Source organism: Dryobates pubescens, chromosome 23 (genome assembly GCF_014839835.1).
Source record: "Dryobates pubescens isolate bDryPub1 chromosome 23, bDryPub1.pri, whole genome shotgun sequence".
In the NCBI taxonomy this organism is placed as follows: Eukaryota; Metazoa; Chordata; class Aves; order Piciformes; family Picidae; genus Dryobates; species Dryobates pubescens.
Genome location: NC_071634.1, coordinates 5,926,456 through 5,941,185, shown reverse-complemented (window position 1 = coordinate 5,941,185; position 14,730 = coordinate 5,926,456). Strand labels below are relative to the sequence as shown.

Here is a 14,730-nt window from a genome sequence, read left to right as displayed (position 1 = left end):
CTTGGGTTCGGGTTTTTTAACGATGTTCCTTTGCTTTGCCCAGCTTCATGAACCGGCGAGGCCTGTCCACCAGCCCGTACCGGGGCGGCAGTGCCAACGGCTACGCCTGCCCCAGCGGAGTGGCGCTGCACTATGATGATGTGCCCTGCATCAATGGAGCGGTAAGGACTAGGATTCTATGATTCTGGGACTGCATTGTGCGCAGCACGAATGGTTTGCATGTGGTGAATGCACAGACAGCTGTAAATGGTATTATCTGCAAAGCCCCACTGGGCAGTTTCCAAACCCTGCTGCCCCCCAGCCCTGTTTTTACATTTCTTTTTCATTGTGGGCTGCAAACTTCTCTCACACCTACAGAGGCTGAGGGGTGTGGAGCAGATTGATTACATTAGGCTGCACGTGAGCCAGCCAACCTGCATTTAGAAAGCAGCTCCCTGTCGATGATTTGTTGCCAAGACCTTGAACACAATCCTCACTTGTGGGGGTGTTTGTTAGCTCACGCCAGACATGGCAAAGTTGAGCACTCGGTCACACCAAGTACTTTTTGGTGTCTGGGGGGGAAAAAAAACAAGCCCAAACCAAAATCCAAGCACTTCTCAGTGCCTGGGACTGCATTGCTCATGACAGCAAGTACTGCTTGTGCCAGAGGAGAGCCACAGTGGTCATTTCCATCTTCATACATTGCAGAGCTGGTAGTAGGCAGATGTCTGATAGGGTTTAACACAAGTGGATATTAGCCCATAGCTGTATGTGGTCCTCAGGAAGATTTACAAGGGAGCTAAAGCCTATGTCAGCTCTTTAATTTGACCTGCTTCATAAAGGCCCCTGCTAAGGCTGATCTCAAGAGAAATTCCATTTCAAAGTGTCTTAGTAATACCAGAAAGATGATAGAAAGGTCCTCTTGGGACTAACACTCGACCACATGTGTGGCGAGGAGTCTCTCTGTGTAGTTCTTGGATGTGCTTATGCCTTTGTGTGAGTAGTGTACTGCCACAGCCAGGACGGATTAAGGACGGATATTTGGCAATCAGGTTGGTTTAAGATTAATTGAATGAATCACTGGAGTGTTGTTGAGCTTTCCATCTTTCTGAAAAGGGGAAAAAAAACAAAAAGGAATTGCCTGTAGCTGTTTTATCTGGTTAGCTCAGAAGAACAATTCTCCAGCAAGTAAAATGTAATGCTAGCATTCCAGCAGCTGGTATCCACTGGGAAGACAGAGAGCCTGAAGAAAGAAAAAGGGAAAACCCTCTTGGCATCTGCTAACTGTTAGGCCATATTACTTTTAACAACTCATGTACCAGATGTAATCCCACAGATTGATCTGTGTAGCTTGTGAGTATCTCCCTGTTAATACAGCCTGCCTGTGCTAGAGCTGGCAAGTGAAGGTGCAGGCTGTGAACAGCAAGGGTGATTCCGTAGCACCAGCTTGCTCATGCCATGGAAAACAGGCAGAACTGGGGCTGTGAGCCATGAAATGCCTCCTTTCTACAGGGTCCTCCCTCCCTGTCTCTGAATAGCTTTACTCTGAATAGCTTTACTCTGAATAGTTGTACTCAAGCTCCCTACAACTACCTGAAAGGAGGTTGTAGAGAAGTGTGGGTCAAGCTGTTCAAGTGACAGGACAAGAGGAAGTGGTCTCAAGGTGCACCGGGGGAGGTTTAGGTTGGATATTAGAAGAAATTCTTTACTGAAGGGGTTATCAGGCACTGGCACAGCTTGCCCAGGGTAATGCTGGAGTCCCAATGCCTGGAAGTGTTTGAGTCATATAGATGTAGTGCTTAGGGATATGGTTTAGGCAAGGACTTGTCAGTGTGAGGTTAATGATTGGGTCTTAAAGGATCTGTTTTCACTCTAGGCCATTCTGTGTGACTCTGTCTTGCTGCGCACCCAGGGCTCACTAACGCTCAGAGTGCCACTGGTTGAATTTCACGTCGGAGGCTCTGCATGGTGTACTGTGTACTAACTGCCAAAGTGTGTGTGTTGCAGTGGGAACCAGAAGATGGCTTTCCTTGCCCTCGTAGCAGGAGCACTGGAGAAGACATGCTCTATGATAATGCAGGCCTGTACGATAACTTGCCGTCTCCCAAAATCTTTGCGCGCTACCCGCCCGCCGCCAGCAAGCCCAATAGGTTATCCGCTGACAAACTCTCCTCTAACCATTACAAACATCCTGTCTCATCCAGTCTGTCTTCTGCTCAGTCTGTCACTAATACCTCTGCTGTGGGGAGGGGATCTGGCTCGCAGGTACTGTACTGTTTAATACATAACCAAGCTTTTGATTTCTTGGCCGCTCTGCTTGTCTGATTGTTACCTTAAGGACATTTGGCTTTTGCAGTCTTTAGTGCCTGCACTTCAGTGCTTGAAGCTTAAGGCATGAGCCCACTGCAGGTTTGCCAAGTTCTGTTGTAGAACAGAAGTATTGGCACCTGGGAAAGGCTTTCCCCACTGGTTCTTGACCGTTTACACATTGTGAGTAACAACAAAAGAATAGAGGCGACCTTGCAGACCTTACCTGAGTGCATTTCTAGCTGCCTTCTGTATCCTCAGGCACTGATGACTTGAGAAAACAAAAAGTGAAATATGACCTGGCCAACAAATTTACTTGTCTAGAATTGTAATAATCCATATATTGTGTATATTAAGGTCTCATGTATGGTGAATATACAATTAGCTCATAAGTTATGTATCTAGTGTGTATGTGCCGTATTACAATTACTGCCTGTTATTTTCTTCCCCTGGAAAAAGAAAACAGCTAAGTTTATGTCTCTGCTACTTTCTGAGGGTGGCCTCAGGCCTCTGGACCTCAGGTGAAATGAGAATCTGTAGAGCAGATGAAATCCATGTGTGCTCAGGCATGGTAGCAGATAGGCAGACCCTGGCAGGGGTCAGAGCAAGCCTTGTTCACAGCCATGCCAAGGACCCTCTCCAGAGCCTGCAGCCAGTCTCTGAAAGCTGGTCACTGGCATAAGCCTATGAATATATCACAGAGATGGGTGGATTTCAATCTAATGTGACATGGAACAGTCAGATGAGTATTTCTCTTGCATAAGGTACCTGTCTTAGTGTGTGTTACATCACTTAACCCTTACAAAAACTTCATACTGGAATATTAGAATTCAGTGATGTTGCAGAATTGGAGGTGGACCCCAGCAATAAATTGCCCTGACCCTTGGCTACAGCAGCAGCAGGCTGTTTGTTCCACTCCCAGTTCAGTCCTTAAAAGTCCTTTTGGATGCTTGGAGGGCTGTGGTAAATCAGGACAGTGTTGCTCTTCCCAGGGTTCAGATTATTGCAGGGGAGCCCTCTACATGGAAAGCCCATGGACATGAAATGTGCTGTTTCTGGTAACCTGCTGCTTTGGCCATTTTGAAAGGTGTTGTTTGGGGTTTTTTAAAGTAAGTAAAACTTTTAAATACTAGCTGGAGGTTGTATGGGAGGAAATTGATATGGCAAATCCTAGCATTTCAAAATGTGTAATATATTGCTTACAAGAAAAAAAAAAAATCAATGGACTGCAAGGCTGGCAGGGTCATAGTCAATAAAAAAATGCTGACTTTTTATGTGGCAAATCTTTGAAGGGTTTTCTGCACTGCCAAACCTGTGCTTCAGGAGCCTCGATTGTGTAAAACTACTCAATGCCTGTTCAATTCAATCTGCCTCAAAAGGACTTTCCTAATTCAGTCAATGCTAGAGTTTTAAATAACCTGGAGACAGTGATGCCACCAGAGATGAGGAGTTCCTGCTCTTGTTTTCCTGTGGGTGCTGATGTGGCTCCTGCTGAGCAGGCAGCTCTCAGAGACATCTCTGGAGGAAGCGCCGTCTCCAGCTCAATCAATGTGCTCTATTAAGTCTCTGAGCAGGCAGCTCTGTGTCAAGCTTTGCCCTTGATGAAAGGGTGACTGTAATGCCAGCAGCACAGGAATAGCTGGAGTTGATGTGTACTTTTGTTTCCTAACAGTTCAAAGGCAAGAAGCCCCCTGTGACTGCTAATGGGATCACTGGAAAAGGGAGAACTTCTTTAAATAGCCAGCCGAAGAAATCAGAGTCAGTGTCATGCGTGAAGCGCACAGCATCCAGTAAGTATCCCACTGCTGCCTCACTGGGGAGCAGAGTCATGAGGATACCCAAAACAGCTATCTTAGCAAACAAGATAACCACTGAGATTCTTCTGTGGCTGACAGGCTGAGCAGGAGATGCCCACCAAGACTTTGAATTGTGTGCTTTGGTGGCTGATCAGTTCTCCAGCCGTGTCACGAGATACAGCTTGTCATGTGGATGTGAAATGGGGACCTGTGGCTCTTAGTTATTAGAGAAGCAGGGGGGGGGAAATGGGTAATGATTCTTCATTTAGGTGAGACAGTAATTCTGTGTTCCTGTTGGAAGAGAAGGGTAAGGAGCTGAGACAGACAGGACAAAGTTATGTAGCTCAGAACTGAACTTACTCCTATTGCTGGTGGAAAAGGTAGGATAAAATAATGAAGACAACCCACACGGGTCAAAAGCTTCCTCAGAGAGAGGAGACTACAATTGGTGAGTGACACTTCAGAAACTGGGGTTTTCTGGGCAGTTGAATTGCCTGTAGGAAACCTCTCACAGGGATTGCTTTGAGTAAAGATGAAAAGACAAAAAAGAGCTGTAATAATATTTTAAAATAATGGATTGAAAAGCATAGCTCCTTCTAGAGAAAGAATAAATGTGGGGTTTGATCCCATGCTAAGTGTTTAAGAAGTCATGGATTGAATGGAGAAATTTGTGTTAGACTTCAGGATAAAAGTAGACATTTTCCAAGCATGCCAGTAAATAGGCACTGGAATAGATAGCTGTGGGAGTAAAGGCATCTGGGTTACTGAAGGCCAGCTAAAGCTGGTTTGACAATGATTTTCAGCAATGGTTTAGCATCCTTGAGTTTGTGTCAGAGATGCAGACAGACAAAGTGATCTGCTAGCTGACCTATTTTCTCTGAGTCTACAACTAGGGCAGAGGTGTAGGGGAGCTGTGATATAAATTAGAGCACAGATAGATCTGAGCCATGAAATGAAAGCATTTCTATGGGAAGGTAAAAGGAGAAAGCTCTCAAGTATCAAAGAAGGGAGCACATCTTTGTATTCTCTTATGTCAGGTGGGAAAATATGGGTGCTTTAGGCACTTGAAGTAGGAATGGAAGCTGGGCAAAAGGGCAAGCAGGCAGTTTTTCTTCTGACCCCTTCCAATTAAAAATCAAGGGTTCAGAGCTGAAGAGGAGCCTCTTTTCCTGCCTCTGAGCTGCACAGAAAGGCAAGACCACTGTTGTTTCTCATCTTTCCTGTATGAATTAGAGCACAAGCTACCTATCTCCTATCAATTCTGTTACCTGTGCTACAGAACTCAGCAGGAATCATGGACCTTGAGAAAAGAAAAAACAGTGGAAAAGGGGTAGCAGACTGGTTCCTCAGCCCATGGCGTGCTTCCTGTGATGCTCAATCTCAGGGAATAGTTTCATTTTACTGTTAGCTTTAACCATCCCTCACTACAAACCAATCCATGCAGATGCAGAGCAGTACAAGTATGGCAAGAACCGTGTGGAGGCAGATGCCAAGAGGCTACAAAGCAAAGAGGAGGAGCTGCTGAAGAGGAAGGAAGCCCTCCGGAACAGGCTGGCCCAGCTGCGCAAGGAGAGGAAAGATCTGCGTGCTGCCATTGAAGTCAATGCTGGTATGAGCTGCTGTTTTGTGCTGTATGCCCTGGCAAGGCCAAAGCAGCAGAACAGCTTTGTGTGCTGTGCTGAAGCATGAGGTTTGGTTTTAGAATAGAATAGAATGAACCAGGTTGGAAAAGACCTTTGAGATCATCGAGTCCAACCTACCACCCAACACCATCTAATCAACTAACCCATGGCATCAAGCACCCCATCCAGTCTCTTCCTAAACACCTCCAGAGATGGTGACTCCACCACCTCCCTGGGCAGCCCATTCCAATGGCCAATCACTCCTTCTGTGAAGGGCTTCTTCCTAACATCCAGCCTAAACCTCCCCTGGTGCAGCTTGAGACTGTGTCCTCTTGTCCTGCTGCTGCTTGCTTGGAAGAAGAGACCAACCCCCACCTGGCTATAACCTCCCTTCAGGGAGTTGTAGACAGCAATAAGGTCTCCTCTGAGCCTCCTCTTCTCCAGGCTAAGCAACCCCAATTCCCTCAGCCTCTCCTCAGAGGGCTGTGCTCCAAACCCCTCCCCAGCTATGTTGCCCTTCTCTGGACACGTTCCAGCAACTCAGCATCTTTTGATGTTATCCACCCTCCATGATGTCTATATAGCATAGTATAGATTTTATATATATTTATATACACCTAGGAAATGACCCTGATGGGGCAAGCAGAACAAGCAGAACATGGCAGTCATTGTATTGTGACTGTCATGGGAAAAACAGCAAAACAAACACTGATTTGAACCTAGACTAAAAACCTGTGGAAGGCACCTGAAAGCAAGCATTTGGTTTCTGTTGCTAAGCTTTTTACATGGCAAGAAGATGGGGTTTGGCAAAGTACATCACATTTGTGTGATGGCACTGATCTTTGGAGACTTAGTGCTTTATTTCAAACCCAAAAAGTTTCTGTTTCTCCTTATTGAAATAATGGCATTGCTGTGGGTGACAGGCAGAAAGACTCAAGTGATTCTTGAAGACAAGTTAAAGAAGTTGGAAGAGGAGTGTAAGCAGAAGGAGGCTGAACGTGTGAACCTGGAGCTGGAGCTGACCGAGGTGAAGGAGAGCCTTAAGAAAGCCTTGGCTGGTGGCATCACACTTGGCTTGGCTATTGAACCCAGGTCAGGAACATCAAGCCCACAGGTATGCAAAGACATGCACATTCCAGTACCATGAGCAGGGAGTGCTCTCCCTTCTCAACTCCAGTAAAATGAGTGGGAACTGAGAGGGTTTGGAAAGGTTTATTGAGGCCAGGCAGTAAGAACTGGATGTCTGTGGCATCTGCATTCTCCACCTGCATCAGGTGTGCTGCAGTGGGGGGCAGGCAGGCATGGGAGCCACAGGCAGGATAATGTGCAAAGCTGACAGCTCAGTGGTTGTTCCAGTGCATGAACATAGCCATTGCTCCTTCCTAGGGAGGTTTAAATGCACCAAGTCATCATGCAGTGATGGAGACCTGCTTGTATCAGTGTACTATCAGTCACTGCCAGCCTTTGCTAGGGCAGCATCTCACTTTCACGATGGAGCTTGGCAGGCCTGTCCTGGCTTTGTAGATCTGTGTCAGAAGCAGCCAGCAGAAGGGTTAGAGAGGGATGCATCAGAGGACTCAATGTTGTTTAATCAGAGAAAACAACCTTTCATTTTTCATCCCAAACTTCCATTTTCACCCCAGAACACACACTTTGCTTTGTTTTCTTGCGTTCTACCCTCGGGTTTTGTTTCTTCCCCATTGTTATGAATAACCATGTCTTTCAAACATAGATCTGCAGTCCTAGGTCTAGACAGAAAATGCTGCCTGTGGGACTGTTTGGAGGAAACTCAGTGTAGGCTTTTCTCTCTTCATTAGTCTCCCATCTTCAAGCACCGAACCCTGGAAAACTCTCCCATCTCCAGCTGTGACACCAGTGACACTGAGTGCTCTGTGCCTGTGAACAGTGCCGCAGCGCTGAAGCGACCTCCCTCATCGAACACGTCTCCTTGTCGAGGCCATGTCCTTCGGAAAGCAAAGGTGAGAAGGCTTTCATCTTCTTTTCCTTTCCTGTCCTTTTTCTTACTTAGAAAAAAAAAAAATCCTATTTGCTTGTGGAGAGACAGAGACAGAAGAGGAGAGGAGAGAGGCAGATTGGTTCCTGCTGCTTAGGTGGTGAAATGTAGCCTTAAGAAGAGAATGTGGCATGTCTGAATTGTTTGTGTTACCACATGAATAATGCTGAGCTTGGGGAACCTCTTGCAGAAGTATTGTTGAGTAGTCTGGGGGACAGGAGGCTCAGGGGAGACCTCATTGCTGTCTACAACTACCTGAAGAGAGGTTGTAGCCGGGGGGTGGTTGGTCTCTTCTCCCAGGCAACCAGCACCAGAACAAGAGGACACAGTCTGAAGTTGCACCAGGGGAAGTTTAGGTTCGAGGTGAGGAGAAAGTTCTTCCCCAGAGAGAGTTGTTGGCCATTGGAATATGCTGCCCAGGGAGGTGGTGGAGTCACCATCCCTGGAGGTGTTCAAGAGGGGATTGGATGTGGCACTTGGTGCCATTGTTTAATAGTCATGAGGTGTTGGGTGACAGATTGGACTTGATGATCCTTGAGGTCTTTTCCAACCTTAGTGATTCTATGATTCTATGACTCTGCTCTCTCATTCCATGTTTTCCTCTGTTCCTTTCTAGATTGAATTAGCCAGGTAAGTGGTCTGTAGTATAGACAGCCCTACACTAAATCTGTGTAGTAGAGAAGTGTTGCAGTGAGTGTTCCAAACCACCACCAGGCTGGCTCTGATCTTTGCCAGCTGGGGCAAGAACATGTGCAGTGTCTGAGCACCTGGCACCTAAATACAGGAGATACAGAAAAAAATCTTCATCCCAACAGCTGATTTGGTTTTCTGGCACATCCTCATCTCTTCATTTCCTCCATTCCAGCCCCTTTAGCCCCTACCCATTGCCCAGGACATGAATTACGTTCTGCGCTCTACCTTACGTGGGAGCTTTCTCACCCTTCATCTACCAGCATTTCTGCTGTCCATGGACATCAGCCTCTTTTTCTGCCAGTTAGCTTGATTCATGACATTCAACTAAGAAGAATTCAATTCAGCAGAATAGGTTTCAGTTCTGTCTAACTTGGAAGTTTGTTGCTTGTAGGGTTAATGGTTGGACTCAGTAATCCAGTGGAGGTCTTTTCCAACCTAAGTGATTCTGTGAATGTGTTTCAGACCCAAGCAGGGATTCCTGTGCTCTAAAGCTTATCTTTGTATTCCAATTACAGCCTAATTTGTCTCATAAAGATACCATCTCTTAACTGCAGGCTCTCCCTGTTAGCACACCATTACTCAGGGACTGTGGTCTAACAGAGCCCTTGCAGAAAGGAGTGTGGATTTGTGCTAGGACAGGCACATTAAAGCCAGCTGTTTAATCTTTACAGCTGGAGAAACCACAGCCCTGTAACAACCTAAACATCTTTGGTGTCAAGAATCCCTTCCAGCTGTAGCAGGTTTTGGATGCTCAGCCCATACCATAGAGGAAAGCCCCTGCTGTGTTGTGGATGGCACGAGCTTGGTCAGGCTCTTTCACAGGGGAATCTTGACTCTAAGATTAGGCTAATCCAAGAGGATGTGGAGCTACTCAGCAGATTTCCCATCCTGGGAAAAACAACTCCCAAGTATCCAATTCAGCTTGAACAGCTTTCTTTCTTCCCGCCCCACCCCCTTCTCTAAAACCTCCTGCACTAAATATTGAGTGAAATTTTGCTGAATTGGATACTGCAGCCCAAGCTGTACTCGGGAAGAAGCTGCAGCCAAAGCCTGCCAGCAGGCATGCATCTGCAGCACAGCCTGCTTTCAGAGGGGGGACTCTTTGGCTTTCCATTCTCTTGGCTTTCTGCAGTTACAAGGGAGCCCCCAGCCCTGCAGGTGTGACTAAGCAAAGGGCATCACACATGAGTACCCCAGAGCAGACCTAGGCTCTCCAGGCATGGATGTCAGTGCAGTGAAACAGATTTCAACATGGGAGCAAAACAGATTTCATGTCTGTGCCTGTGCTTGCATCCTCAGCAACTGGCAAACCTCCCAGGGGTGAGGGAGTTCTCTAAGCTTTCCAAGTGTAAAGAAGTGTTTTTTGCCCCCAGTTTGTATTTGAATGCAGTTGGAGGGGAGGCCAGGCATCGGAGACTGCAGGTCTGGGAGATGCTTCTCCAAAAATCTCTCCCCTCAGCTGCACTGACATGAGAATAGAACTGTCTAAGGGTGTTGGTCATGAGGGTGGAGCTAGGCTCTTCTCACTGGTGTCCAGTGACAGGACAAAGGGGCAGCAGGTACAAATCAAGAGGTTTCACTTCAACTTAAGGAGAACCCTCTTTAATTGGAGGCTGCTGGAGCAGGCTGCCCAGAGAGGTTGTAGAATCCCCCTCTGGTGAGATTCCAAACCCACCTGGCCATTGTGATCCTGGGCAAGCTGCTTTAGCAGGGGAGTTGGACTGGATGATCTCCAGAGGTACCTTCCACCCTCCACCATGCTGGGATAATGGGAGAAGGAAAGAGAGAGAGTGAAACACGAGGATCTGGCCACAGAGTGGCTGGAGAGCAGCCAGGCAGAAAGGGACCTGGGGGTACTGGTTGATAGTAGGTTGAACATGAACCAGCAGTGTGCCCAGGTAGCCAAAAAGGCCAATGGCATCCTGGCCTTCATCAGGAACAGTGTGGCCAGCAGGAGCAGGGAGGTCATTCTGCATCTGTACTCAGCACTGGTTACACAACACCTTGAGTCCTGTGTCCAGTCCTGGGCCCCTCAGTTTAGGAAAGATGTTGAGTTGCTGGAAGGTGTCCAGAGAAGGGTAACAAATCTGGGGAGGGGTCTGGAGCACAGCCCTGTGAGGAGAGGCTGAGGGAGCTGGGGTTGCTTAGCCTGGAGAAGAGGAGGCTCAGGGGAGACCTTCTTGCCCTCTCCAACTCCCTGAAGGGAGGTTGTAGCCAGGTGGGGGTTGGTCTCTTTTCCCAGGCAACCAGCACCAGAACAAGAGCACACAGTCTCAGGCTGCACCAGGGGAGGTTTAGGCTGGATGGTAGGAAGAAATTCTTCACAGAAAGAGAGATTGGCCATTGGGATGTGCTGCCCAGGGTGGTGGTGGAGTCACCATCACTGGAGGTATTTAGGAAGAGACTGGATGAGGCACTTGGTGCCATGGTTTAGTTGATTAGATGGTGTTGGGTGATAGGTTGGACTTGACAATCTTGAAGGACTTTTCCAACCTGGTTAATTCTATTCTAGTCTAGTCTAGTCTATATCTGTGTAACACATGGTTTTGATTATTTTAGAAAGCAATCACACATTTTTGACAAGGCAGAAAGCATTTTAGTTGTGATTCTGTTAATCTCTCCTCAACTGGAAATGGAAACTGTATTAAAATGTGGAAACCAATATTCTGCATTGGCATTGCTATGGAGAAGTGGTCCAAGTGCCCTTGCTGCACCAGAACAACTGAAACACAGCACATTTCAAATGGATTTCTTAACCCAAGTTGTGCAGCAGGGAGACTGCAATGATTATTTCTGCTTTGTTTTCCAAACTGGTGAACTGGTGAATGTCAACAGCTTACATTTTGCTTATGTTCTGGGACTGGAGAGGAAAAAGAGCTCTGCCAGCTCCCTATCACGCTGTCAGCGTTGACTTAAACATTGGTGTGAACCTGCTGGAGAAAGAAAAACAAGGGGAAACTTCCTTCTGCACCTGCAAAAGAAAGCTACTGCCTTCAAGGCTTACTTAACATATGAAAAATTATCCTCCCAGCTGCTTACCCAAAGACTTCCTTTAGAGCTCTGGTAGCATATAGACAGGGAATGTACATTTGACAGCCTTTTAAAAGCAGTCTGGCTTCTCCCAGTACTGTGGTTTAAGTTTAGGTGTAGCTTAATCTGCTGTGCAAAGCTGAATATTTACATTTTCTTTTAATAAAAGCACCATCTAAATTAAGGGAACAAAAAAGCCTCACAAGGTTATAAAAAACACCATAGAATTATTGTCTACCTGCTTTAACCCCAAGATTGAACACATCCAAGTGCCGGCACATTGGCCACAGCAGCCGCATGCAGTGCTACAGGCTGGGGTCAGAGGGGCTGGAGAGCAGCCAGGCAGAGAGGGACCTGGGGGTACTGGTTGATAGTAGGTTGAACATGAGCCTGCAGTGTGCCCAGGTGACCAGGAAGCCAATGGCATCCTGGCCTGCATCAGGAACAGTGTGGCCAGCAGGAGCAGGGAAGTCATTCTGCCCTGTACTCAGCGCTGGTTAGGCCACACCTTGAGTCCTGTGTCCAGTTCTGGGCTCCTCAGTTTAGGAAAGATGTTGAGCTGCTGGAAGGTGTCCAGAGAAGGGCAACAAAGCTGGGGAGGGGTCTGGAGCACAGCCCTGTGAGGAGAGGCTGAGGGAGCTGGGGTTGCTTAGCCTGGAGAAGAGGAGGCTCAGGGGAGACCTTCTTGCTCTTTAGAACTCCCTGAAGGGAGGTTGTAGCCTGGTGGGGGTTGGTCTCTTCTCCCAGGCAACCAGCACCAGAACAAGAGGACACAGTCTCAGGCTGCACCAGGGGAGATTTAGGCTGGAGGTTAGGAAGCAATTCTACACAGAGTGAGTGATTGGCCATTGGAATGTACTGCCCGGGGAAGTGGTGGAGTCACCATCACTGGAGGTGTTTAGGAGGAGGCTTGATTGATAAGGGTGCTTGGTGCCATGGTTTAGTTGATTAGGTAGTGTTGGATGATAGGTTGGATGCGATGATCTCAAAGGTCTCTTCCAACCTGGTCTGGTCTGGTCTATTCTATTCTGTTCTATTCTATTCCTTTTTCCTTACATTGCTGAAACAGCCACCAGCTGTGACCTTTACTGTTGCTTTACTATGGTTGAAGAAGTGCCATGGTCCTGCAGCTGTTTAGCCAAATGCATGCTGTTCCTGCAGCAGAGACAGATATTTACATGCATAAGAACTCTGAAATGTTCTGGAATGAGAGTGAAACTGAGGAATTCAGGGTGGGAGCCAAGTCAGCAGGCTGCCTGCAGAGTAGATGGGTGGGAGAGCAATCTGTAGCCTCCAGTCCCCGGCTAAGAACAGCTGGGCAGCTGCTCCGTGGGGATTACTTCAGCCAGAGGCCAACTCCTTCATACCTTCATTAGTTTCTGATCACTGCAAGGGTGTGATTCAAAGAGTAGGTACAAGTGTGGATGTCCTGAGCTGAGCCCATCCCTCTTCAGCTCATATAGACTGCTAGGAAATGCTGTAGGTGTCACTCAGTGGCCACAAGTTTGGTTTGCCTGGGTGTTCAGCTGCAGCAATCTCATGCTTTTCACATTTGTAGTAGAACCAATAGAAAGAGTTTGCTCTGGGACATGGAGGAAGGCATCACAGATTCTGTGCTTTGCTGAGGCTTGCAGCTGTCATTATCCTCAGCTGACAGGTGGGGAACCTGAGGCACAGACAGGCAAAGTGATTTCTTTAACTTGCTGAGCAATAGCTCAGCTTGGATTACAGGAAACAAATGCAATGTAAACTAACTTGTCAGACACCCTCACAGCAAAGAAGTTTCTCCTTTAGTTCAAGTGAAACCTTCTGGGTTCTAGTTTGTACCCATTGTCCTGTCACTTGGCACCACTGAGAAGAGGCCAGCCTCATTCTCATGACCTCTGTGTATCAAAGATCCCCTCTCAGACTGCTCTTTTCCAGGCTGGAGTGCCTAATGGTACTCTGCCTTACTCACCTGCAGCTGAGTGCTTTGCTCCATCAGCAGCCCATACAGAAAGCCAACAGAGCTTATTGCAGTGCAGAAGAAAGCAAAGCTGCTGGAGTGCAGTTGTGGAGGGGTGGAAGCTGCACACAGGCACTATCAGGACCTACTTGTTAGCATTCCCTAACTGATTTGTGGGCAGCAGGCTGGATCCAGCAGAGTTAATGGAAAAACTGTTGCTGACCTCAGCTGGCTGTGGCTCAGCAGATCTGATGACAGCAGTGAAACAAGCTGACTTCTCTAGCATGTTCCACATCTTTCTCTTTCTTCCCCTTTCCAGGAATGGGAGATGAAAAACGGAACATAAACATAGCAAAACCTCTCACTTTCCATAAAGGCCTTACCTACTATGGACCAAGACATAGGCTGCAAGAGACTTATCTAAAGGTGGTATCCAGTGGTACAAGAGAAGAGGTTCTAGGATTCTGTTATGTTAAAGGTAGCTTGGCACCGACTTGCCTGTCCCCTGGACTTATTGCTGTGTAGCTACGTGTGCCCCTTCTTGTTAGCTGTAACTAGTTCTGACTTCACTGCTCAAGAAGATGAACACCAAAAAATACCCCAAACCAGCCATAGTAATGAAAAAGGAGCATAAAGTCACAGCTGAAAGGTTGCTCTGCTGAAACATCACACACCAGCAACATTCATTCTCTCACCTCAGGTGGCCTAACACCGCTGAAGACTGGTGCACCAAGACCCATGAGAAATCATCTCCTTCCAGGTTCAGAAATGACATCTAAGGGCTGGCTGCAGCTCCTGCTCATCATGTGACACCTTGCTGTTGGCCTTTCACGTGGCAAAGCTACAGAAATGCCTCCACGGAACTGGGGCGGCTTGCTTGGCCAGGAAGGCAGGAGCTTGGCAGTGCCACAGTTCTGTATGCTGGGGTGGGAGCTGGGATGAGCCAAGCTGTCAGCCTTGGTTTGGAGCCTTTTTAGCCAGAGGCTTTTGCCACAGAGACAGAAAGCTTGGAGGGGGGGGGGGGGGGGGGGGGGCGGGGTGGAAATTGCATTTGTAGCCCTTTCTCTTGATTCCTGTTGCAGAGCACCAGCCATTTTCAGAGGTCGTATTGGTGAGCTGTAACTTGTTGCTGATGATTAATAGTTTTTTTTTTTTCCTTTTAAAAAGGCAAGCTGGTATTTTTAGAGACTGCTTCTTTTCTCTGCTTTTTTGACAAAAAAAAAGAAGATGAAGAAAAAAAAGAAACCTTCACAGCAATCAATCCTCAGCAGATAGCAGCAACTCAGAACAGCTCACGCAGTCTTGTCCTGTTTGGCTAGAATATGGTAAACTTGAGTTAGAGAA

At 47.3% G+C, this 14,730-nt stretch overlaps 1 protein-coding gene across 2 annotated transcripts in view; it reads left to right on the top strand.

Moving 5' to 3' along the window:
* Nucleotides 1-14,328, top strand: part of AFAP1 (actin filament associated protein 1) — a 97,658-nt gene extending 83,330 nt beyond the window's left edge. Inside the window, exons 12-18 of one of the 2 annotated variants that reach the window (XM_054172250.1) lie at nucleotides 44-161; nucleotides 1,987-2,244; nucleotides 3,959-4,076; nucleotides 5,527-5,691; nucleotides 6,628-6,818; nucleotides 7,522-7,683; nucleotides 13,706-14,328. In XM_054172250.1, coding sequence (XP_054028225.1) covers nucleotides 44-161; nucleotides 1,987-2,244; nucleotides 3,959-4,076; nucleotides 5,527-5,691; nucleotides 6,628-6,818; nucleotides 7,522-7,683; nucleotides 13,706-13,732 — 1,039 coding nt within the window. In that variant the 3' untranslated portion in view covers nucleotides 13,733-14,328. The remainder of the gene's footprint in view (nucleotides 1-43; nucleotides 162-1,986; nucleotides 2,245-3,958; nucleotides 4,077-5,526; nucleotides 5,692-6,627; nucleotides 6,819-7,521; nucleotides 7,684-13,705) is intronic. The other variant, XM_054172251.1, reaches the window with a different exon arrangement.
* Nucleotides 14,329-14,730: the final 402 nt, after the last annotated feature.